We start from the raw sequence: 27416 nt of genomic DNA on the forward strand, positions 1-27416 counted from the left end.
AAACCTTGCTTAGCAATACCTAACTTTACACAATCTAGGGAAAACGGCAATATTTCTAACATCTATAACCACCCTGGTAATAGCTCTTGCCGCCTAACTTAAGATATTTAATTTATTTAGCAAAACTTTGATTAAATGGGTTCACAAATACAGTGGTACCTCGTGTTACGGACGGGATCCATTCCAGAGACCCGTCCGTAACGTGATAAGCCCGCAACTCAAAGTGCCACGTCTGCACAGGCGCACGGTGCGATTTGGCACTTCTGCGCATGCGCAAAACGCGATTTAGCGCTTCTGAGCATGCGTGAGCAGTGAATCCCGGAAGAAACCCATTTCAGTATTCCCAGGTTGCCGTGGAACGCAAGACGAAAACACGCAACCTGAAGTGGACACAACATGAGGTATGACTAACAAAATATACATTACAATTGTCAATAAAGAGCAACATTAAAAATAAGGTGATAAACCCCTAAAATGAACAGAATCAATATAAACGTATACACTCTAAGGAAAAATTACAGATTAAAATACATGTCTGGATAGGGCCAGTATGGTAGCAATGAAATTCCTCTGTCTGGTTATGACTTCAGGGCACTGTGGTGTAGTGGTTAAGAATCTTGGAAGAGGACCCCACTCAGTCATTAAGCTTATTTAGTGAGCTTGGGTGAGCCACTATCTTGTCGCTTAACCTACCTCACAAGGTTGTTGTGAACATAAAATGGAAAGCAGGAAGAACCTGAGCTTAGAGAAAAGTGGGAAATAAATGCAACAGCAGCAGCAGTAGCAATAATAATAGTAATAATAATAATACTAGCAACTAGGCAAGCATGTCACTGGACCCAATAATAGCAAACAGCTAGGTAAGCACATCATCTTAATAATAATAATAATAATAATAATAATAATAATAATAATAATAATTTATTATTTCTACCCCGCCCATCTGGCTGGGTTTCCCCAGCCACTCTGGGCGGCTTCCAACAGAAGGTTAAAAATACATTAAAACATCAGTCATTACAAACTTCCCTAAACAGGGCTACCTTCAGATGTCTTCTAAATGTCATAGTTGTTTATTTCTTTGACATCTGATGGGAGGGCGTTCTTAAAGGTTTTCTTTTGTTAGTTACTTGTCAGAAAGCTGAGCAAGAAGCCTCCTGAATCTGAGTGTGGAACTTATTATAGCAAAGAAAGGGGTGTGCGACATCAATCACCATGAAAATCACACAATAAATAGGAAGCCTCTGTAATGAATGGTCTAGAGCTACAATTTCCATCACCCTTGACCTTTGGCCTCACTGGCTGGGGCTTATGGTAGAGGAGTCCAACAATATATGGATGCCACAAGTGCCCTCACCCTTGAGCCAGGCCTTTTCTCCTTTTTTTTGCAGGCCTTCAAGCAACAAGCACTTTGCTACAGCTAGCAGGTGACAGCAGAGCTCTAACAGCAGGACACATTCAGATGAAGGTCAACCAAGATTCTAAACCAAATGAGTACATAACTTTTCAAGGCTCTTTGGTTTATATGTGCAAAAAACACAATCTTTTGGAAAGAGGCCAAGTGTGCAGTTCTACACGGGTGGGTGATAAAATACTGAAACTGGACATGATGCCACTTACGTGATTTAACAGTGTCAAGTTTCCTACCTGAAGGTCCTTCACGTTTGGAAATGGAATTCCTATGGTTACAACGGCACGGGCATTGTCATCAGAGAAATCCAAGCCTTCACTGACTTTGCCTCTGCAGACAGCAATAAGAAGTGCCCCATCTTAAATGAGAATGATAAAGAACTTACGTTATGGATCATATCATTCATAATTTTGGCTAAGCGATGGAAAATGAGCGAGGTCCCAGACAAAGAGGATTGACAACTTAAGATGTTAGAATATGCAGAACTTGCAGGTTTAACACATGGAGTGAGAAAGCAATAAGAACATATATTTAAAGAAGAGTGGAAAACATTTATTGAATATATGGAAAATAATTGTACAAAACTGAAAATGCTGGCAACATTAAGATAAATTCAACAGTTTAATTAATACTAATATTTATTTATTTATTTATTTATTCATACATACATGCATACATACATACATACCCTGCCCATCTGGCTGGGTTTCCCCAGCCACTCTGGGCGGCTAATTAATGTTTGAATGGTGTAAAAATGACTTGAATGGTTATAGTAAAATATGCAAGAATGGAAGATATGTAAAATGAACCATGGAAATAAATTAGGGAAGTCACTGGATATCAATGAGTTTCAAAATGTTTATTTTGAATCATGAAAAATTGAAATTATATGAAAAGGCGTAATTTAGCCTAAGTGACTTGTACTTGGGAAGACTACTTCCTGCTGTTCCCCTGTACACCTGATGAAGTTGGCTCTTGCCAGTGAAAGCAAGTGCCGCAATGTGGACACCTTCAGTCTTCTTCCTCATTATCCATTTATTTGTCAGAATTCTTACCCACTTTTAACCATAAGACCCCAGGTTGTGGTGGGTTAAGGCAATGTAAAAATACAGTATTTAAATAAATTAAAATGATTGGATGGGTCCTACAACCCTATATCTCTCAGGTGTCAAGGGCCAGGGTAAAAACCGGTTCTCCAGCATATAATAAAAGCCAGACATCCGACTGCAGTTCACTGAGTTTGGCTCAGCAAGCTGACCCAGGGCATCATCGCCTTTGTGCACAGGCAAGGATCAATAGCACCCTATACATGTTAAGTCTTTGGGCTACTGCAGAACTCTCTCTCGCTACAACCTCTGGAGTTTGTCCCTAAGGAAGGATTTAGTGAGAATCCACCAACCTCAGAGTATTTCCAATATTTTTCTTGGCCAATTCATGCATTTTTTCATCACTTACATGAAGTGTGCACAATGTCATGAATGATTTTTCAACAAGTAATATTCTACTATTATTATTATTCATCATTATTATTATTCAGCACTGTTCATCGGGGATATTAGAAATTTGAAAAGAAACTGCAATAATAATAATAATTGCAGTTTCTTTTCAAATTTCTAATATCCCCGATGAACAGTGCTCCTGTTCAAAGTTCTTTGTGACCTGGTACATTTCATGAAAGAAGAGCTTTTGAACCTACTAACTGGCTTTTTGTCATTTCCTGCGGTAACACTGGCCCAACCCTTTGGCTCCTCTTCTCTCCCAATACACAGCAACAAAGGCAGACCTACACATAGCAAAGAACACAAGGCTGCTGCTGAAAGCAGAAGCCATGGCTCTAGTTTCTGCCACCTGCCATATAGCATGCAGCACAACTTCCCTTGACCGTACTACATTATGAAATTACCCCCAGCGGAGGCTGGCAATGTTATCTAGATAGGACAAAGAAACCCACAACATTGTGAGGTCAGGAGGCAGGGTAAGTTGCACGAGATGTTTAGCTGAGATGGTGGAACTTGGCACAGGGCTGGCAGCTTTAGCAATCCTACAGTCTTGCTCCAGCCTCAGCAGACAAGTTTTCAAGCTTCTACATTTTTGACTTGGGCCACTTACCTTTTCCTTCTTTAAATTTTATGGCATCGTAGTATACTTGCAGCAGCTCGTCAAAGTCAGCTTTGTTGCCTCCTTTAGGTTCCGCGATGACTGTCTTAATCAGTTCAAGCTTTTCCCATAAGCCAGTGTGCAGCCAGCGATCTTTCAGTTTATCTAACATCTGAACAGATGACCCCAAAAATGAAAGTAAAAGAACTATGCCTACCAATTCTCCTGCTTCTTTCAAAATCAGAATGATATATGCACATGGGTAAAATACGATGTACACAGAAAAGAACTATAAATTCATTTCATATACGTTTCTTTCTGTCTCTCTTTCTTGCAAACTTGTTTAAGCAGCCCACTGAAAGAAAATGAAACTTAACAGCTTTGGGATTTTGAAACATCAGAGTTCTCTAAGCAGAAAGTATGCATGGACACACAGTCATATGGCACAATTATCATTGCAATGACATACAGAAGTTACCGGGGGCGGGGGGAATCAATCATTTTTTAAAAAATAGGCACGACTGCACTTATTTGTAACAATGACATCTATTTTAATATGTATTTTATTTTATATTTATATTTTGCACTGCTTCTTTTATTTCTATTTGGAAAAATTGGTCAATATATTATTAATTTCTGACTCTGTATGTATTTCAATGTATATCCTATATTTATAATAATTTCAAAGTATATTTCATACTTTATATAAAGCACTTAAGAGGTTTTTATGATAAAGTGGGATACACATTCTGTCAAATAAACAAAACGAACTGAAATTATATTCCCATTTTTTACCACCCTGTCAAGGGACTTCTGATGTCCTTGCAGTACAGCTCCTGGCTTGTTCCAGGTCTGGCCTGAGGTGGTGAGACAACCTGGATATTTATTCAGAAAATATTCCACAAAGGGGAGGGGGCAGATATCCAATTTTAACATTAAAACAATCCCATCAGGTACATTAGGCTGAAAGATAGGAGAGTTCCCTGACTTTGGTTCCCCCACTGCCCCATATCCTAGCTCAGCATTATTTCCCCATAGCACTTATTATAACAGGTGGGGCTTATGGAAGTTGCCATCCAAAACACCTGGAAGGCACCAGGCTGACAAAGGCTGGTCTCCACTGACTGGCAGTGAGATTCAGACAGGGATCTCTCCTCCCTGGAGTTGTCAAGGATGGAACCCGGAGCCTTTTGTATATAAAGCATGTGCTGTCCAGTATGTGGGACAGCACAGCATCCATGAAGAAGACCCGTGTTTTATTTGTTCTATTATCTATTCCTGCTTGGGCCCATCAAAATATCTAAACTGTACAGACAGTAAATACAATTGTCTTCTGTCGCTCCTGAGTGGCAGTTATTTTGCATGTACAGCAATATACTCGCCCACACACACAAATCTGTTGAATTACAATAGCTATTATGCTCACTCTATTCATTCTTGAGCCGTGCCTGACTTATTGCCCTGTAGTTTCACTCACTTCTTCTAAGAGTTTTGCCTCAAGCAGTGCAAAACTGCTCCCTGTGGAACCTGCAGGAATTCCCAGAGCAGACACCCCCAGCATCCCTTATCTCTTAACCTTATTTCCTATCCAGCAACCTCAGACTGAACTCTCGAGAACCCTTTAAGTGCCAAAGTTCACTTGGACCTAACAGCCTGGTTCAGCAAATCTAGGCAGGACCCACAGCTATCCATGAACACATGTTCCCTTTAATGCTTATTAAAGAAGAAGTAAAGGGGTCATACGCCTTGCACTCTGAAGTGGCAAGTGGAATGAAAGGGGGAAGGATGTGTGTAAAACATTTGTATTCAAAATGAAGATGTCCAAAGAGGGCAAGATAAAAACAGTAATACTGAATTTCAAAAACTTGAACGCAGAAGTAACAGAGAACTAATAACCAGCCCATTTGCTCCTTTTACCACCTCCCTGCTCTTTTCTAGAATGAACCTGCTTGCCTTCACAAGCCCCAGATGAAGTCAGTCACTCCCGTCAGGACAGCAAGTGTGACTGTGGGGCCCACATTTTAATCCTGCACCAATATGGTAACTGCCATGTGGCGCTCATTGCAGCTGCTGGTGGCACCAGGTGCATTTATCTGGGAGACAGTGGCAGTGAGCTGTCTCCCAGATATTTGCTCACATTTGCTCACTGAATGAGCAGGTTCTTTGCCTTTTAAAATGGAAGTCATAGATTCCTGCTCACTGTTGGCAAAACCAGCACTAGAACAGCTTTGCCTGGATGCCTTGAGGGAAAAACCCTAAAAAATCTTGAAAAGCCATTATTATTTCCCAGTTTGCGGATGACTGAGAAATGCAATGAGCATCTTTCACTTTTCACCCCCTAGAGAGTCTGCAATCAAAGCCACTTCTGGCCCCTCCATAGCTTTGGACTTCTAAGCGACGGCTGCCTCTCAAACATAGAGCCTGCACCTGCTGCACGAACATACCCAGGCAAACATTTCAGGCAACATTAAAAAAAATTCCTCTACACAAGGCTATGTATTGTAACTGACAAACATTCTTTTGTTTGTTACTTTGTTATGTAATTTTGTGTTTTCATACTGTAAACTGTTCTGTGATCCTCGGATGAAGGCTGTTACAGAAATGTAAGAAATGATGATGATGATGATGATGATAATACCAACAACAACAGACATGAATTGGGAAGGAGGGTGTGGCACTAAAGTGAAGATATCCATAGAGTGAGCTAAACTCATCAGTGTGCTGCCAGATCACTAGCAAAGAATACTGGGAAAAGCCTAGCGCAGAGTTCCCCAACCAAGAGCCCACCGGGTTTTGCTAAACTACAGCTCCCATTAGTCCTGCCCAATTTATACTCCATTTATATGCTCAGAACAGGGATTGCAAACCCTTTTGGACCCATTTGTAAACTAGAGATATTGTCGTAGGCACCGCATATGCACACACCCCACAACCAATCACAGGTCACAATCTATTCTATTTGCTACAACAGAATGTCTCTTTCAGCGGGCAAAGGAGACCCCATGAGCACCAGGGATGACCTCCGTGGGCACAACCTTCAGCTTAGAATAGTCTAGAACAACAACATCAGCAACAACAACAACACTTTTTGACTCCTAAGGTTCATACTGCAGGTTATCCCTATTTATTTTATATTCCGCCCCTCCTCCCAGGGGTGGCAAACACACGTGGCAAAACAATAAAAACATCTAAAAACAATTCAAATACAGTTCCAGATTTGTACTTTTAAAAGTTTGTTGAAAGAAAAAGGATATTCAGCAGTCTGTCTATTATTTAACAGAAGGGGATTCCAAGGGGCTGGTGCCACAACACTAAAAGCCTGATTCAATGTGTGGAATGGATCAGGAGGAGAGAGTATCTGCAGGAGGCCCTCTCATCTGGAGAACATAGTGATACAGTTGCTTAACTCTTGCTGGATCTTCATGCCCCACAATTCCTGATAGCAGGATGTTTTGTGTGAAAAATATTTGGTATCTCCTGTCCCTTTCATTCTTTTTTTAACTTGGGTGGGTGTGTGGAACTTACACGGCAGCTGGGCATTGCTTCAAAGTGTAACACTGGGGAGACCTCAGGCCCCCCCCCGCCATCTTGATATGCCCAGCAGAACTTGATACATTTATGCAAATCTGTGCCCCGAGCCCTTTAAGTACACCTGGCCATTTGCCTCAGTTTTATTTTGAACCAACAAGATGTGCACTTTTGCACATACAGAGAACACAATGCGACGATTGAAAGGACGCTACATAGGGCCTTACACTCTTGCTATGACAGAGAGTGCTACTGAAATGCCGCTAATAAATAAAACTAAATAAAATATATTGCTCTCATGCCTCGCAGGAACTCCAACCTTAAGAGAAGAGTTAGCCAGAAGAAACAATAGCACTTTGGTGCTGAGAAAAGCAGAGAGTGAGTCGTGCTTAAGAATAGAAGCCATAGAAAGAAGCCATTAACGTTCACAGATAGTCACTTTTCCACCCAGGGGAATAATAGTTTTCACAACGTGAGGCAGTATAAATATATATATATGTTTTATTAAACTGTTTGGAAATGGATTCTTTGCCCAGAGAAGATTGCTGGGAAGGCTTCGGAGGAGGCGGGGTGTAGGGAAGAGTTTGCCTACATTCAACAGATGCTGATGAGTTTTTGAGATAAGTGTTTCTATAATTTGAAGGAAGTGGTACACCCTATTACTTTGGGTCAGTTCAAGTATGTCACATTTTCAACTCCAACTTGTGCAATTGAGCAACACGTATGTGTGCTACACTCACAAGTGATGGTATCTCTGTGGGCTAGTGAAAATGTAAAACCCCAAAGACCAAGAAAATGTTGTAGGGTCACACTTTGGGAGCAGTTCAGATATAATGCTAAACCATGGTCAAGAATTCCCTACTTCAGAGCGCACCAGAGCAGTTTAAACTATAGCTTACTGAAACAAACAAGGATCAAAAACCACGGTTTGATCTTGGACATTTCAGTAAACCATAGTTTAAACTAAACACCGTTTTTCTGCATTTGGAATGTATAAAAACCCATGATTAAACAAGGAAGCAAATATTTTCAAACAGAGGGGATGTGGAAATGCTTGAACCCAAGCAGACTCATTCACTTAGTGCTAAACTACAGCTCACTCATATCTGAACCAGAATTGTATCTCCCTGTGGCTAAGACGAACCAGGATTCCCATTTTAATACAGAAACATTTCCTAACTAATGTCAATCCTTGTTTTCAAAACTCTCATCAAGCCGGGAACATAAGTAGCATTCGACGCAGTTGAAACCTGTCCCAAAATTTCCATAAAGTGAGAGGTTTCTCTGCAGAAGAGGAGGGACTGTGTTTTTCCATGGCTGGCTCATTATGTTCTGCACCAGCCCAGAGCAGTTATAATGTTACATGTGAACCGACCTTTAAAAAAAAGCATTGGCAAGTCAGTTACCGTAACTTATTGAGCCACTTGTAAATTTTATCTTTGCAGTGAGGCAGCTCCCTTTCATATTTTTGGCAATTTTGTCAGTCAATCTCTGCCCTGCCCTGAAGAGCTGTTGCCTCGTATTCTTCATCAGCCATCTCCTGGTTTTTCAGATGGCATTTCTCCCTCTCACCAGACCTCAAGCAAAACAAGGCCAGGCAGTATAATATATGTTTTGCCCTAGGGCCTGTTTAGCATAATTTCCAGCTTCTTAAAAAGAAAATAAGCCGAAAACTGAGAAGTTTCAGCACTTGTACAGCTGCTGATCTTGCTTCCTTGGGGCATCATTTACTTCTACACCTTTTGGCATTCTGAACAGAAGTAGAACAACCACAGTTAGGTGAAGGATTTACATTGGTCATCTTGCAAGTACTGGTACTTTCAAAGATGTCTTCCAATTTAGTTTATTACCTATTCATTTATTTAATAAATTTATACACAATATATGGAAACCTCTAAGTACTTCGTAAAAAAAAGTAAAATCACAAAGCTTAATAATAATAATAATAATAATAATAATAATAATAATAATAATAATAATAATTTATTATTTGTACCCCGCCCATCTGGCTGGGTTTCCCCGGCCACTCTGGGTGGCTTCCAACAAAGATGAAAAATACACTAAAATGTCACATATTAAAAACTTCTCTGAACAGGGCTGCCTTCAGGTGTCTTCTGAATGTCAGGTAGTTGTTTATCGCTTTGCCATCTGATGGGAGGGCGTTCCACAGGACGGGCGCCACTACCGAGAAGGCCCTCTGCCTGGTTTCCTGTAACTTGGCTTCTCACAGCGAGGGAACCACTAGAAGGCCCTCAGAGCTGGACCTCAGTGTCCGGGCAGAATGATGGGGGAGGAGACGCTCCTTCAGATATACTGGACCGAGGCTGTTTAGGGCTTTAAAGGTCAGCACCAACACTTTGAATTGTGCTCGGAAACGTACTAGGAGCCAATGTAGGTCTTTCAAGACCGGTGTTATATGGTCTCGGTGGCCGCTCCCAGTCTAGCTGCCGCGTAGAGCACAGAATGCATGCAGCATACAGCGAAAAACCACAATCAAAACTGTGAAACAACCTACTGAGCAGTGAAATTAAAAAATTAAAAATCGAGAAATGCCTGAATAAATTAAGTTTTCAATTAGTATCTAGAACACATCTATGGAGGCCTCTTGTACAGTGATGTTCTAAAGGACAGGAGCCACTGCTGAAAAAACATGCTTCCACATTGTCACTTTTTGTAATTTAAACACACACACACACTTCTGTAAGAAAATTAAGTATGTGGTGAATTCTTTCTTATTGAAATTAGTAGGGCTCATGAGTGTTTAACTTTTGCAGGATTGTGTCCATTATTTTATATAGCTCTATCGATATAATAGGCAATATGATAGAATATGCAAAGAAGCATGACTGGCCTGGGTTTATCATTTGTTTTTAGGGTTTTGTTTTTTCTACTGCCTAAGTTTTATTAAGATTTTGCCCATCCCATCCATTTTTGCTTTTATATATGCTGAAATGTATATTTTTAGCCCCTGCTACTTTTGTGATTGTGGTTTGCATTAAACTATGTTAATGTTGTATCTTAAATTGTTGTAACCTGTACTTGGACCTTAGGGCGAAGAGCAGGTAATAATTAACAACATAAAATAACACATTCAGTTGCTAATACTATCAGTATGCCAGTTTCTCATAGTGGTGTTCTTGTATCTGTTGCTTCTGGTTGGCCAGAAGGCTTTCGACAGTGTCTGCTGGGGACATCACTCAGCCTAGAGATGTCTCTGCACATCTTACCCTGATCCAAAGGTGTGGCTCTTTCTAAGACATATACATAGCTGGTGAAGGCACACTTCAAATGGAGACAGCCCAGGTGGTTGCTTGGTCTGCATTCATGGACTGGCCAGCCCTGCAAGCAAATGAAGTGTGCTCAAAGTCCCAGTGCTACCAGTTGCTAAAAATCCATTCTATAAAAATGCAACCTGAGGCTGACGAGAGCTGGAGTTCAACAGCATTCGGATGGCACCACAATAGATACCTCTGGTGAAGACAATATGAAGACTAGGTGGAACCAGTGATCTGACTCGCTATAAGGCAGCTGTCCTAAACAGATAGCTAGGGCAGACACAGGCACACACAGCAGTCATTCTGTACCCAGACAACACTGAAATCATTACTGAAATCATGAAGGTTGAAGCTACTCCAGCATAATTTAGCAAAAAGTGAAGCAAGACGACAGTAGAACAGCTATTAAACTTCTCCAGAATAACAACAATAAGAGAATCACAGTATTGGCACCATCTTCAGTGCAAAAAGTCAGAGGCACTCAAGGGACTAACATTGATCTAAAAGCTCCCCACAACGTGCACACACATACGCACCCCGCCCGTCATCCAGAGCTCTTCATGTCGTTGCTACCAGAATTTTCTTTTTGAATAAGCACTGCTTCAAAATTATAGTGTGTCTCCAGTGGGCTGGAAATGCGTTTGAAGGGTCAAATAGAAGTTCTACACACAGTCAGCATAAAACTTCAGGAACGGAATAAAAAAAGAGACACAAAACCAGTGAAATGGTAAGATGGCTTAGGAGAACCTGTGTTTGGGTGGACGATGTGGGGAAGTTCAAAGGAGACCGAAGGGGGCAACCGCTGTCATGAAACATTTGAGGCAGGAAGCACTTTCCAGCTTCACAATCACACAAAGTGGCACCATCTCTCTCTCTCTCTCTCTCTTTATTTATTTATTTAATGTTGCCAAATTTGCTAAGATGCCCAATAGTAAATACACTATGAGCATTGTACAAAAGGAGAAAAATATTAAGGGGGGGGGGAGACCACAAAAATCTAAGAACAATTATTATTATTATTATTATTATTATTATTATTATTATTATTATTATTAAATATATATACTGCCCTTCTGAGGATCACAGAGTGGTTTACAGTATAATATAAAAGCAGATTTAACCATGAAAAATGGAACTAAAACTGTAACAAGTAGTAATGACAGCTTTAAAAGGCAGTAGAATTAAAAAGCTTGGAAAAACAAAAAAAAAGGGGGTGGCTTGGCACTGAAAAGACATTAAAATAGGTCTGGGGGAGGGCACTGCATAATTGAGGAGCCACTAAGATCCTTCGTCTTGTAACCATCCACTGTTATCTCAGCTGGTTGGGGCACTTTGACCCACTTTTTGTTTAAGTCTTCACTAAAAAGATTTACGCAGGCTGGCAATGCCACCCTTAACACAGTCAGAGGAGTTCTTTTCACATTTATACACCTGCCACCATCCACTATAGAAAATTCACTTGGACAAACAAGACATGTCATCGGACTTTTCAACTCTGCTGTATAACCCTAAATATTTGAAATATTTTAAGCCAAAACAGTTTAAAAAGAGAATTAAATAGACTGATTTCTGTCTCTCAAGTGGAATCTATTAGCAGCTGTTCCACCTAGTTGCAGCAGAGGGGAGACAAGACAGTGGTGCCCACTCAATTGACTGATCCCCCCCTCTCTCCCTCTGGTAATTTTAAGTACAGGCAAACACTCCTCCCCCCTATTTGCATGGAGTTTGTGTTCCTGGTCCTCACACACATCAGCAGACCAAACATACTGTAAGCCCAGTCTGCTCTACCCCATTACAGTGGTGCCTCGCTAGACGAAAAGAATTCGTTCCGCGATTCTCTTCGTCTAGCGGTTTTTTCGTCTTGCGAAGCAAGCCCATTGACAGCTTAGCGGATTAGTGCTAGAGCTGTCAAGCGGCTTCCAGTGATCAGCTGTTAAGCGGTTTATCAGCGGAACAGCTGATAAGCGGCTTAGGAAAAGGGCAAAAAAAGCAAAAAAAACCCGCCGGGGGACGCAAGATTTTTTCGTCTTGTGAAGCAACCCCATAGGGAAATTCATTTTGCGAAGCGCCTCCAAAACGGAAAACCCTTTCGTCTAGCGGGTTTTTCGTCTTGCGAGGCGTTCGTCTTGCGGGGCACCACTGTATGTCCCCATTCCATTTTGAAGATGCAGCTTAACGATCTATGTTTAATGATTATGTTTAACTTACGGTGGACGATTTGAATAATCAAATAAATGCTTAAAAAACAACCCACATCCTATGTAAAAAAATTGTTGTTGTTTAGTCGTGTCCGACTCTTCATGACTCCATGGACCAGAGCACGCCATGCACTCCTGTCTTCCACTGCCTCCCGCAGTTTGGTGAAACTCATGTTTGTAGCTTTGAGAACACTACCCAACCATCTCGTCCTCTGTCGTCCCCTTCTCCTTGTGCCCTCCATCTATCCCAACATCAGGGTCATTTCCAGGGCATCTTCTCATGAGGTGGCCAAAGTCTTGGAGCCTCAGCTTCAGGATCTGTCCTTCCAGTGAGCACTCAGGGCTGATTTCCTTCAGAATGGATAGGTTTGATCTTCTTGCGGTCCATGGGAGTCTCCTCCAGCACCATAATTCAAAAGCATCACTTTAAAAATAGGTTTTCAAAGTTTTCCCCTTCAGGAAACATTCCCCACATAAATTCATTTCCAAGAAAATTCACAGGACAGTTCTTGGGGTGTATGCAAAGCTCTTGTATGGTCTAAGTAAGGCTGATTAAAACTAAATATTGCCCTATACAAACTGAGAGCATGTCCCATAAGAACACAGGAAGCTGCCTTAGAGTGAATCAGACCACTGGGTCCTTCTAACTCAGTATTGTCTACACCAACAGCAGCTCTCCAGGTTTCAGGCAAGGGTTTCTTCCAGCTCTAACTAGAGATGCTAAGGATTGAGCCTGGACCTTCTGCACAGAAGGTGGTTGCTCTACCACTGAGCTACAACCGTCTCCCAGAACACATTCTCGTGCAGCTGTAGACTGAAGGGGGAGATTGATAATGGCGGTCATGATTTTGCTCAGAGTGTTAAGCTGGTGTGCAAAACATCGGCAGATGTCCATTGCGATCAAAACCTTCACAAAACACGTCTGCACGTGTAAGGAAACGGGGAGTAAAATCTGGAGTAGCTCTCACAGGCTTGACACAAATAGAATTGTTAAAAAAAAAGAAAAGGGGGGCACACGCTGCAACTACATAATTAAACTAGGCTCAGGACATGGTGATAAACTGGGTATTATGAACAAGAAGATGATCACTATGTGCACACACTAGCACAATAAACAGTGAATAATTCATAGTCAATTCTGAAGATAGAGTATGCATCACTCAACTTGTGGGGAACGCAGGGGATTTCACTGGTATGATTTTTCTTTAGGGACAATGACAAAGTGCCACTCGCCAGCAGGAAACTGAAGCACTGAACTATGTTCCATGTGCCATAAATCAACACTGCAGCCTACAGGATGTCTCTCTGGTACCAACATACCATCAATTTTTCAATAACCCCCTTTAAATAATGGAAAATGTGAACAGCGACAACAGTAATGAAAAATGAAATGTTTTGCACGCCAAAGACTCCAGAATAACACAGCTAATATGGCGAGCCTGACAATGAATTGGTGGTCTATGTAAAATGCTGGGTATTCCTGAAGCAATTATACCTATCTGGTGCAACAATCGACCTTAGCTAACTTACAAAAACATTCCAGATATGCGGGTTTCAACTTGGTGGCGGAAAGTTTAACCAGTTTTGTACCTTGAGCGAAATCCGCTTTATGTGGAAGCTCCACTGGTTAGGAGCAGAGGAAGCTGCCTAATACCAAATCACAGCACCGGTTCATCCAGCTCAGCATCATCAGCATTGAGTGGCTGCAGCTCTTTGGGGTTTGACACAGGGAGACTTTCCGGCCCCATCAGGAAATCGGAGCTGCAGTTCTTTTTTCTTTTCTTTTAACAAACATAGGGAGGTATGGAAAGGTCAGCAGCTTCCTGTAGCCAATCAGAAGCAGCATTTTGGAAGTTGAACGTTGCGGAAGTCAAACGGTCGTCCGGGACGGATTCTGTTCAACTTCCGACGTACGACTGTACTTTCTACAGGAGTATAGCAATAAGGGCTGGGGCTGGTGAATCACTTGAACTCCACCCTTTATCTCCCACTTGGTGCTACCTATATTGTCAGGTGCATAATTAATTAATTAATTAATAATTCTATACGGCCCTTCATCCAAGGATCACAGGGTGGTTTACATATAAAAACACAAAAAACATATTAACAGAGCCACACAAACACACACACACACACCCCCCCCAGTTTAAAAGGCCATAGATTACGGTATTTAGATTCAGGTAGGTAGCTGGTCTGACACAGTCAAAAGATAAAAATTAAAAAATAGCAATAGTATAAGCTTTCTATAATTTTATAGATTGTTTAATTAGCCAAAGGTCTGGGAGATGAGAAATGTCTGGCACCTAAAGATATGTAACAAAGATGCCACGTGAGGCTTCGTGGAGAGAACATTCCACAAGCAGGGAGCCACCACAGAAAAGGCCCACTCTCATGTTGCTATCAGATGATAATGGAAGGCTCCGGGTTGGCTACCAGAAAAAAAATCCTGCTGTTTTGGGGCAACATGCTACCAACAGCCAACAATGCATGCTCAGAAATGCAAAAGTGCCCTTCTAAATCTGGTTATGGGCCAAATGAACACTGAGAATTAGACCTAGCAAGTGCATGTCTGAATCCACCTGTGGAGGGTCACAGAAAACTATCAGTTTTGCAACAGAATGTTCAAGTTGCAAGTTTAGGCTCCTTTGGCCAACATTGTAGCTTTGTTCATTAATGCATTAACAATAAACCTCAACGACAGGACTTTGGACATAAATGCCCTAAGATTGTAATCAGTCAAATGGGGCATTGGATTCTTTTGACATCTCAATCGCATCAAGCAGTGAACCTCTAAGAAATGTCAGAGGGAGTGGGTAGTGGGTTGGCTGCAATGGTACAGAACAATGGTTAGGTCAAAGCAACCTAGGCAAGTTGTATAAAAGCTGTGCTAATGCATGCAGTGATGTTTAAAGCAATGCATTGCTTATTATTTGCAACGAAGCTTTTGCTTTACTTTATTTCCATTTTGTGATTGCCACAAAGCATTTGAAAAAGCGACCTAGAGCTTCACGGACCGAGTGCAGCGTATAGCTAATCTCCCTCCCACGCAATTGTTGCTTAAATGGTGTGGGTGTAGGGTGGGACTGAATCTATAAGTTAATCGAAGTGGAAATTAGTCCATGTCTTAAAAACAAGCCACTCCAATCCACCTTACCACTGTACTCTAAAAAGAGAAGAATTCTTCGTTTATTTTCCTGCTGCTGCATGTTCAGGATATTTAAACCAACAGTGTGATTAAATATTAAAGGATGCTGCTATCCAGGGTGTGAAATTCAGTGGGAAAAAGTTCCATCTGCCAGTGCGGCATGTAATTATTTTAGACGTGATGTCCAATAATCTGCCACCGACTGTCGCTATGGATTCCACTTTACGTGATGTGAAACCGTTGTTGGAAAATATCCTCCCCCAAGTAAAAAGCAAGTGCCAGAGGGCACTTCAGAAAATGAAAGCCCCTGCGGGTCCCAGCTGTAACAACCCACCAATCTATCCCCACCTTTGGCAAGGGGACGGGAAGTCAACTCCCTTGGACTACTAGCACCATCTTGCCGTTGTTTAAGTGAGACCGTGTGCCTCTCCCTCTGTCCCCAGGAATCCCAGCAGCTGCCCATATTTAAAGTGCCTGGTCTCAATAGGGATTATATTGGGACAACCACTGGCTTTCTCCACACTCACAAGTCTGCTGTCTTTTTAAGTCTCTGGGAATGCGCCTTCTTACAGTTTTCTTTTTGGATGCTTTGTTAAGAAAACACACACACCAGAGTTAAAAACAACCTGGAAAATACAGTACCAGAGAAGTGTGCTCTCTTTCTCTCTCTCTCTGATGCTCCTGCCCACTAAAAATCACCATCTCCAAGTTAAAATGCTTCAAAAACACTGCCATCTTCACATATTTATTTATTCGAAAGAATGTAATTGCACCAGGATCATGGTGAACTAGACTGGAATTTGTTAGTGGCAGCTAAAAACAAAATGTACTCTGCAATGGCATGACTCTAAACCAGGCTTCCTCAACCTCGGCCCTCCAGATGTTTTTGGCCTACAACTCCCATGATCCCTAGCTAGCAGGACCAGTGGTCAGGGATGATGGGAATTGTAGTCTCAAAAAACATCTGGAGGGCTGAGGTTGAGGAAGCCTGCTCTAGACCTTCCAACTCTTGAAGAGAATGATGTTCAAGGATTTGGATTCTAGCCTTAATGGCCAAATCAACAGACTTTGTCCACTTATGTGACAGGTAAAAAGCAACAAGCAACACTTGAAAAAACCTGGGCTTTGTTTATTGCCTATGCAAAGTGACCTGGATGTTAATTCTTATTTGACATTTTCGGGGGTTTAGTGAAATTATTTACAATTATCCTTTGCAATTAAGTTTTGCAAGCTGGTTAAGGCTGAAAACCTATACCTGCTTAATTTTAAGTCCCATTAAACTCATGTTTTACTTTGTTCAAAAGGACTGTGAGAGTTCACAACACAGATAAAGCTGGGCAGGTCAAGTAGGAAAGCTGTCAAGAGGCAATTCACAATTAACTATTCCCCAGCCCCCTCCTTCCTCCCCCAGCAATGCTTAGGAAATTCCAGCAAGCAAATAGCACATGCAGTCTCTCTCTCTCTCTCTCTCTCTCTCTCTCTCTCTCTCTCTCTCTCTCACACACACACACACACACACACACACACACGCACACTCTAATAATAATAATAATAATAATAATAATAATAATAATAATAATAAATTTCATTGCAAAGAATATTGTGACTAGACATTCCGTTGTAGCAATTGTAACCTAGATCTAAGGTGCCATTTGGTGATTAGCTTATATATCTGCGTTTCTAACACTAGGTGCACTCCTGGCTGAAATACTGGAGAGCTGCTGCCAATCAGTGTAGACAACACTGAGCTAGATGGACCAATGGCCTGACTTTGTATAAGGCAGCTTCCTGTGATTCTAAGTTTCAGCAGGCCCAGGGAAATCCAATGGTTTGCAGACGTACCCCTCCCCCCAATCAAATAAAAACTTGGGGGAAACAGACTAAAGCAGTAGGTGGAGGAGCCTAATAAGGACTGACTGACGGGTACTCTGAACAGGAGCCCTCCATGCTGCAACATTTTGTTGCAGGTCCCACTCTATAATCATTTTTGCTTTTGAGAGGGGAGCTTGATGGGGACCAACTTAGAAGTTCATAATCCTCCAAAAAGGTACACGGTCACCCTTCTGAGATGTTATTGAAAGTACAGAAGCTGGACAATCCATACCTGCCTGCATTAACCATTAGCGATAGCCACCGAAGCAAAGAAACCTAACTTGACAGATTAAAAAATGATGCAAAGCAAGTGAATAAATACCCAAGTACACTTTACACAATAAAGTATCAAGTTTAAAAATTTAAGAGCTATTATTTCTCATGGCTCCATACTTAATAGCATTTCAGCCATCCATTTCATGTCTCGTCTCACCGCCCTGCTGATGGTAAGGAGATGCTGTTGTTGATAAAAGCCATTCTCGGTGGGACAGAAATTGATCTGAGAAGTGGTGGAAACTTTCCACTCCTTCCTTCGACCAAGGTTTGAAGGAAGGATTTAGTGACCTTGCAAGCACTGAAGCAGGTTCTTTGATAGAAGCTTCAGGAGGCCAAAGCAAAGCTATCACTCAACTCGGCAACTTGAAAGATACAGTCCGCAGGCAATATGCCCACAGCAATTTCTTCTCTCACCTCAATACCGGACTTCAAACCAGAAAAATGCCACACAAAAACCATTTGCTCCTCTATTCTTAAATAGCAGCTTTTTCCTTGGATAGTTAAGATTTTGTACATTGTGCACTGAAATAGCTTTTGATTAATCCCCTCAACTAATGACACCTGAGTGAGTTATGGTTCAGCAGCAGATTAAAGCACAGGAAGCCTAGAGAAGGAATAAACGGACAACGGAGGGATGCAAAAAGTGGGTTCCCTCAAGAATGAGTAGATGGCTGTGCGGTGAGGTGGCAATTTACTGATGACACCAAATTATTCAGGGTAGTAAGACCAAAGTACAGGCGTTCCTCCACTGATGCATGTTCCACTTGCAAATGACATGCGGCGCCAGGAAACTAGCCAACAAACTGATTGACCACTCCTACCTGTGGCCCATATCCCCACTCCTAACACCGTGGGGTGCATGTCCACAAACACACACACCAGCCCTGCCCTGGCACCAAACTGAAGGTGTGAGTGGGCAGTCAGTACATGGGATCAGTGCCTACCCACTGCACTGCTGGGTCCCAAAGCGTCTCTCAAGGGCACCCTAGAGGGCTCAAATGACTAGCCAAATATCTCAAACATCATCTGACCACAGCAAAGTATTTTGAGACTAGTGTTGTATCGATGACAACACACTGTTTTTATTCCATTTGTTAGGAATGGAAACAGCAAGGCTAGTTAATCTCCCACCCCTGGCAGCAGTCAGGGGGCTGACCCAACAGTGGCGCAAAGCTTCTCCCACTGGCTACCTACTATAACTGCAGGAATATAAGACGCCTTATGCCATGTCAGACATTTAGCTCAGTGCTATCTACACTGACTGACAGCGGCTCTGCAGGACTGCAGGCAGGAGACCCTCCCAGCCCTGCCTGGAGATGCCAGGAATTGAATCTGGGGCCTTCTGCGAGCAAAGCATGTGTTCTACCATCAATATATCTTCAAGAAAGAACATAAGGAATCATAAATGGGAGAGGCCACTAGCTAGTAGGTAGGCAGACTAAGATCAGGGAGCCCAGGTTGAAATCCTCACTCAGCCATGCAAGAAACTCAGCCTAACCTTCCCTCACAGGGTTGATGTTTGGATAAAAGGGGGGTTTGGTGGAGGAAACTCTGTGTCTCCTTCAGCTCCAATACGGGAAGTGGGAATAAAAGGTAAAGGTAAAGGTACCCCTGCCCGTAAAACGTATTAGAATAAATATTTCACTGCAATTGTTTAAAAATTCAATGCCATTGGTTTAAATCCAACAGAGTTAAGTTCCCTTAAGCTCATTTAAATCAACTGCTCTATCTATACCTAACTGTGCTGGATTTAGGCCACCGTTTCCTAACAACAGTTTGTTTGTTTTTCTTTATATTTAGCCATAGTTACAAATCTGATGGTTATCTTCTTTGTTCTCATAATATTTATGTTCTAAAAATAGTTGGCCATTCTCCCTTCTGATGTGATATTCTTTCCTTTTCCCCTACCCCCCCGCACCTTTTCTTGTATTAATCTGATCTTCTGATTATATATATATAATTTTTATACTATGGGCTGTATAGCATGCTAGTCCTACTCAGAGTAGACCTACTGAAAAGAATGGACCTGATTAACTTGGGCCTATTACTTTCAATAGGTCTACTCTGAGTAAAATTTAGTTGGCTACATAAGAGCCTGCAGGATCAGGCCAATGGCCCATCTAGTCCAGCATCCTGTTCTTATGGTGGCCGAACAGTTGCCAGTGGGAAACCAGCAAGTTGAGTTCAAGTACATGAGCCCTCTCCCCTCCTGCTGCCTCCAGCGACTAGTATTCAGAAGCAACCTATGAGCTGCGTCCAGTATTAATCCTACTCAGGATAGACCCTTTTAGGGACGCAGGTGGCGCTGTGGGTTAAAGCCTCAGCGCCTAGGACTTGCCGATCGAAAGGTCGGCGGTTCGAATCCCTGCGGCGGGGTGCGCTCCCGCTGCTCGGTCCCAGCGCCTGCCAACCTAGCAGTTCGAAAGCACCTCCGGGTGCAAGTAGATAAATAGGGACCGCTTACCAGCGGGAAGGTAAACGGCGTTTCCATGTGCGGCTCTGGCTCGCCAGAGCAGCGATGTCACGCTGGCCACGTGACCCGGAAGTGTCTCCGGACAGCGCTGGCCCCTGGCCTCTTAAGTGAGATGGGCGCACAACCCCAGAGTCTGTCAAGACTGGCCCGTACGGGCAGGGGTACCTTTACCTTTAGACCCTTTTAAATTAATGACTATGACTAACTTAGGTCTATTAATTTCAGTGGATCTACTCTAAGTAAAACACAGTCGGTTACAACTCTATATAGCTAGATGCTTGAAGAATGAATCCCAAATCCAAACTACTGGAAATAAGGGCATCGTCTGGAACATGGTGACGTTTTGTACACCACTTTTTAATTTCCGTCAGGCATTATTCTCTCTCCTGTTTAGTTTCATGCCATTAAAATTAGATTAACTTTTTGTATTGTTTTATGCACTCTTCCATTGTCTCTCGAGACAGACGGATGCCAACTGAACTGAACAACTAGATATATTTTCTTTGTATTTATTTATTTATGTTATGATTCGTTATAATGGCTTCTCTTTTCTCATTTTTTTCTTATTCAGTTTCAGCATGAACACAGATACATACTTATATCTGAGAAAAAAGGCAAAAATATATATAATTGCATGCAATTCTGGAAAAACACAGAAGTAAAGAAAACCGAGGAAAAGGATAAGGAAAGGAAACACAGCAATTATTTGCAATTGATTTACCGGTGGGGTAGGTGAGCAATGTACTGTTGCAATTATTATTTTTTCTTTTTTGTCACTATACAGATTCTTACAAGAGGTACATAATCCAATTATTTATTAAATTTGTATACCACCCTTCCCCCACTTGTCGGGCTTATAGTATGGTACCAAAAACAATACATTTTCATACTGTTAATTGAAGTGTAGAGTGTTTGAGGACCAGAACATTTGCAGGGAAACCATGGTCATGTTGTGCGGATGCCTGATTATCATTTTCCAAAGCAACTACTCTATTCCGAACTTAAAAATGGAAAGCGTAATGCTGGTGGTCAACAAAAGAGGTTTAAAGACTGTCTCAAGGCGAATCTTTAAAAATGTAGTATAAACACCAACAATTGGGAAACACTTGCCTGTGAGCACTCCAATTGGAGAACAGCCTTTACCAAAGGTGTCATGGGCTTTGAAGACACTTGAACTCAGGATGCAAGGGAGAAATGTGGTAAGAGGAAGGCACGCTTGGCAAATCCACACCGTGATCAACTCCTGCCAAGAAACCAATGTCCTCACTATGGAAGGACGTGTGGATCCAGAATTGGCCTCCACAGTCACTTACGGACTCATGGTTAAAACCGTGTTTATGGAAGACAATCTTACTCGCCTACGAGGGATCGCCAAAGAAGAAGCGGCATTCTGTACTGGAAAGAGACACTTTAAAAGCTCTACTCTAGTAACACTCACATGAACAAACCTTTCAAGGAGGAGGAACATAAATGAAGGAGTGTAAACACAGAGCATAAAGCAAGGGCCTGTGTTCCAGTCCCTCTTCACTTTTAATTCTTGCCAATGAGAACAGTAGTTAAAAGTTTATGATGGGCGTTTTCATTTTAAAACCTCGATTTATCTAAACATGGCCTCAATTGCCACACTCTGCTTACAAGTTCTGTATCAGCACAAGATCAAGTACCACAACTACTGTTACGTGCTACAGCAGCTGCAGTGTCTGATTAGGATTGGAAAGATTCGGGTGCAAATCTTCTCTCAGCCGAAACTACTTCACAAGGTTGTTATAAGGAAAAAGCAGGTAGGAAGAGAAACCACATCCACCACCTTGAACTCCTTGAAGGAAGGGTAGGATAAGAACTAGTATGCTTATGTTCATGTAGTTGGAAAGTTTAATTTCAAACTCTGGTCATACAAATACACTTTTTACATATTCTTCTTCTCTCTGTCTCTCTCTCTCTCTCTCTCTCTCTCTCTCTCTCATACACACACAGACACCATGGAATGTTTCCCTCTTATCTGGCTATTGTCATTTTACTGTCTCAAACTTCTTAAAAACAAGCCATCTCACTAGGGAGGAAATCAGTCAGCATCAGGCCTAGTGGGGAAACTCTGCACTTGCTCAATGTCTGTGGCTTTTACACAGTTCCAGATGTTCCGTGCATTAATAATGCACTAACTCAAACCCTCTTTTTGAAACTTTAGAATGTGCAAATTGCATTAAAACCTCTTTGCCCTCATTAATGGTATTGTTACAATCCCAGTACTCTGGAAAATGTTTTTTTGGCATTTGTTTAAACTTTGTGATGTTGCCATTTAAACTTTGTGATGTTGCCATTGACTCACTTTAACAGCCAGTGTTCAAATCTTAATGCTTTTAAACAAGCCTGGCTAAACAGACTACCTTCTTTTGTAAATTTATTGATGTTAATTCATAAAACTCTCATCTCCCCCTCTACCTACCCGCTTTCCTGATAAATAAAATGCTTGAATGAAATAAATAAAATACTTGAATGTTTACCCAGGTATTTAGTAAACCTTAAAGCGCACAAGGATGGTTTTACAATGTAAATTCAGCACACGTTTAATCTTGAAGGAAATTTTCAGAACGAATGTAATGCTTTCTAAACGACTTCAAAAACAAATTAAAATCCAGATTTACTGCTCCTTCATTCTGCCCACCCATTCACCCATCCACATTCAAGACTTGGGTATCTTGGTTTCTACTGTACTTATACAATTGCTTTTAAAATATCTGGACTCTATTAGACAAGAGCCAGATATTTGGGAGGAGCCAATTTTACCCTCGATTGATCCAGTAAGATGGCCTAATTGGAGAAAATTTATTTGGATATGAATATCCGGTGTGTTTGTTGCAGCAGAGAAATCTGTTGTTTTCACAATTCAAACTGAAGTACCTGATGCCTGACCAAGGTGGCAGACTTGATTTTGAACCCAAATGTTCCCGCGAGCTTTTAAAGAGGCAGCACAGGAGAGTGAATGAAAGGTAAATGGTGGGTGAGTGGGACGGAACAAAATATTTAAAAATAAAAAAAGGGAATGAAAACGGGAGCAAACACTAGGGGTTGAGTTTTGTTTGTTCATGAACTTAGCAGCATATGCAAAAACGGATCTGCAGAAATGTTTATGTAGAAACCAAGCCATAGGAAAGTTAACTTTTTCATCTGACGGAAAGCCGTACTGCTGAAAAACTCGCAATCGGCCCCAAAATGCAGCTTTGGAAATGTTCTCTCTCCAAAGAAAAACTGGCAGTGCTAGTCAAGTGAGAGACCCCCATTTTCAAAGCTGAAAGACCTATTGTGCCAAATGACTGGGCCCAGACAACCTAAGAGAGCCTCCTTCAATCCTGTGCTCCATCAAGCACGAATGCTTTAAACATGACATGCACCAAATCTGATATCTTGCAATTGTCTTCAGCTGGAGACTCTTCAAGGTAGGAACCAATGTCTCTCTTCAAAAAGTTTGCGCAATATGTTCTTTCAGATGTGGCTTTCAATGGTCAACAGTGAAGGGTTTCTCATGAGGGCATGTGAGGCACCACCCCACCAACTCCAGTCTGTCCTCAGCCAGCCCCTGCCTGCCTGCCTGCCTTCTTACTGGCAAACCACTCCAAGGTGTGGAATTCGATATCAGCTTCCTCTTCCTTAAGTCTCAGACTGTCCTTGCAGAATTCAGCAGGAAAATGGGAATAAAACTAGAATTAGTTCGTTCTGCTTGTCATTGGCTCTGGCTTCACCTACTGTTGGGCTCCCTGCCTTGTACCCTACCATTTCCAATAAGCAACAGCCATCGCTGGTTGTCAAGGGCAGGATACTTGTTTTGTATGGTGATACCCACACCACGAACACTTATGATGGGACAAGCTACAAGCCCAAGACCTTCTCCTGTCCATTTCTGCCCAAGCTAACCTCTCCACATCTAGATGATAATGTCCCTTGCTCAGATTGCAAGAATGAACATGCACAGTGCTCAGCTTTAAGAGGCAAAGGAGTGAAACAAAACCAATGGCTGAAATGTAAATTTAGGCAAGACTCAGGAGAAAGCAGCTTCTATCAAGGCTCAAAACACCTTCCTAAGGCTGATGCCCAGCACAGCCAGGGAAGAGAAGAAAAGTCGAATGCTGGATCCAATCAGGCAGTGTGCCAATGCCTGAAAAGGAGTGAGCCATGCCAATAAACAATAAAGTGAGTAGATCGTTTGCAAAACGCGCCCCCCCCCCAATGTTATTTCAGACATTTGTTAGCAAGCAGCCCAATATGGCAGAATGTGAGACGCTGTTAACAACAAATGCCCCAAGTCTCCGTGTGTCTTACTGGTCCTCTGAGATGGGTCCCTCCCACCCAAATACTCTACCTATGTGATTTCAAGTGCCCATCCCAGCTTGTTGCCTGCCTCACTAAACGCCTGCCCCCCCCCGCTAATGTCAGAGGGTCCCAAGAGCCCAAAGCAGCCTCACCCACAGACTCAGAACTTGACCTCACTCTGCAGAATTGCTGTCACCTCACATTGTCTTCTAGCTTAGCTGAAGAAGGTCACTAGGAGCCCCAGACACGAGGCCATCCCAGTGAGGTTCTGGAACATTTTCATTAGGTGTGGAAGAATTTTGATGTGAACACGTGTGGTTCTCACCAAATGTGTGCACGTATGTACTTTTGGACATTTATCCTGGCATGTGGAGGGGGGACGGGAAAAACCTGCACAGGCCCAAGAAATCATTTCCCCCCATTCTTTATCTTTCTGGCCCATCTTCTGTTACATCATTTACAAAAGCCATATTTGGCTTAGTGAGATCAGAACATTGACAGTTTACGAGTATTAATGCTCTTCAGTGATGCACGGTTTTTGTATCTGAAGTGAAATTAAAAGTATTTTGTGCACTCTCTCCCTCCCCCTTTATGCCTTGTTAAAAACGTAATTCCAGAGTGTATCTGTGAGATGTACCTTATTAGCTTTTCAGAAAAGAAAGAACTGATTCCAAAACAAAACAATTAAAGCAGCCTGCCCTAGAGAGAAGGTATAATCAAGTCTCTCTCTTTGCTAAATATTTTATTCACAAGTTTTAAATCAACACTCTCAACCGCTCACCACCTTTCTTTGATCCTCACCACCCCACAAGTCATTTCATAATTATTATTTTTCTCATTTTCAAATATTCCCCCTTTCCTAAAATGTAGTTTTGGATTTCGCCACCATGGGGAAAATATCAACAATTAACTTGAGGAACTGAAAACATTCAAAAGTTACTAAGAAACTACTGAGTACCCAACTAGGAGGAAACCACAATTCATATATTGCATCTCTGCAAAGGGAGGCGTGAAAACTCCCAAGGCTGAAAAAGCAGCCTCAAAAGTATACATTCATCATTATGAGTTCCACTGGTGGGACTTTTTAACCTACACGAACTACTTCTGTCCTTCTGCAGGTTGTGTTTACTAGGGATATAAAAGGAGAGAAACGGCAAGACTGGGGAGGGTGGTGGCATAGAATGGTGGTGAAATATGCTCAGATAACGCTGTCACGAAGCATTTTCTGCCCCTGCACCAACAGCTGGTGTCTGCCAAGGCCTGGGACAAAGCTATGAGAGGTCATCTCTCTCAGAGTCTGCTCCTAGAACAAAGAGGGCAGGCCCAGGGCACTGGCACCATCACACAACTCTCTCTGAGTTATATCCTATTTAGAGTAGACCCACAGGGGTGATAGCCAATAAAGATTTAATCAAAGGAGACCCACTGAAATTAAAGGGCCTAATTTAGTGATGCCTATTAAATTCCGTGGGTCCATGCTAACATTGGATACAACCTGTGCTATTTTTCTGGGGAAAGAGGTGCCGGAACTTACCATGAACACCTCCCTTGTTTTCTTATAATGGCACCGCACCCACCTGAGAGGTGCCATAACTGAGTTCTAGCTCAAAAAAAGCCCTGGATACAACCCAACAAAATTCAATGCTCCTAAGTTAGTCATGTCAAATGGTTTTAAAGGGTCTACTCAGTGTATGACTAAAATTGGATAAAGACCGATCCCTAATTTCAAATACCAAGGCTGTTTAAAAACCATTCAGTGCTACAAACATTCAGTAGAGTCTTCCCGGGTCTGCTCCTACTTAGAGGGTGGGTATCTGGTATAGCACCCAATGCACTACAAGGAGCAGTTAGCCAGAAGGGGAAATTGGCACACGCACAAATGCAAACAGAGCAATCTATGTGTAGAAATGTTTCATATTTTTGGATCTTGCCCAAATCAACATCCAAGCAGGAATGACATTAATCAAGAATGGTTTAAATGCTGAGCAGGAACAAAAAAAAAAAAAAGAATCACATCGAAATATTTTCACCACATTGTGACCAGCCACCATGGAAAGTTCAGTCATCAGCGTGATGGATCATCCCTGAAATTTATAAGCATTAGCATTTTTCTCCTTGCTGGTTAACTTTGACTTTGATATGACACATATTGAATGAATCATTCCAAGATACAGACACTAGGCAGGATGCATTTAAATGCAGACAGGTCGGCGACAGGCACCCTAATGACCCTTATCTTAATCTTGTTTAAAAGCACCTTAGATTTCTGAGTAATCTTTTCACTTTCTGATATTCCCCTTTATAGGGTGTGCTTGCAGGGGTTGCTACCGATTTTACTAGAAGTGTTTTTATTACTAACATCAGTCTCTCCTCCTGCTGTAATGCATTCAACCTTCAGAATCCCGTCTCTCGCCACAATTTTTTAAATAGTAGAAATTAAAGTTCGTATCTATATACGTGCACATAAAAGCTGTTTTGAAGACTTGCAGAGCTTTTGAAGCAAGTGTTATTAAAAAGCTGCTATTGGGTTGGGGGAGAGACAGTATAATTTAAATAGGTGAAACAGTCAAGATCTGGTCACTCTTTCTGGAAAAAAGGGAGGGAATCCATCCATATAAAAATGCAAAAGCACTATTGCACGGTTTTATGCATGTTATTTATTGCCGTAGCCATCAAAAATGGGATTCTGTATGCTCAGGACTAGACAGAGACTGCAGAGACTTGGGAGGCTCTCCTACTAAATTCTAGACGTAAGTGAATGCAGTAATCAATATCAAAGCCTGGGAAGGGAAAATGACAAAGCTATCAGTTCGTAATAAATAGGTGGTTATATAAGCTA

General features: G+C 41.9%; 1 protein-coding gene across 13 annotated transcripts in view; it reads right to left on the minus strand.

The window, feature by feature from the left end:
* The window catches only part of BRIP1 (BRCA1 interacting DNA helicase 1), a 196582-nt gene that overhangs the window by 117022 nt on the left and 52144 nt on the right, over nt 1–27416 (minus strand). For all 13 annotated transcript variants that reach the window (XR_014163229.1, XR_014163230.1, XR_014163231.1 and 10 more), the window contains exons 15-16: nt 3518–3677; nt 1645–1766 (exon numbers count right to left, since the gene is read on the minus strand). Coding sequence is in view for 7 of the 13 variants with exons in the window: in XM_081890172.1 (XP_081746298.1) it covers nt 1645–1766; nt 3518–3677 (282 nt within the window). In the remaining 6 variants the exon portion in view is untranslated. The remainder of the gene's footprint in view (nt 1–1644; nt 1767–3517; nt 3678–27416) is intronic.

The sequence above is a fragment of the Podarcis melisellensis genome, assembly GCF_964234715.1.
Source record: "Podarcis melisellensis genome assembly, chromosome: 15".
NCBI classification, from domain to species: Eukaryota; Metazoa; Chordata; class Lepidosauria; order Squamata; family Lacertidae; genus Podarcis; species Podarcis melisellensis.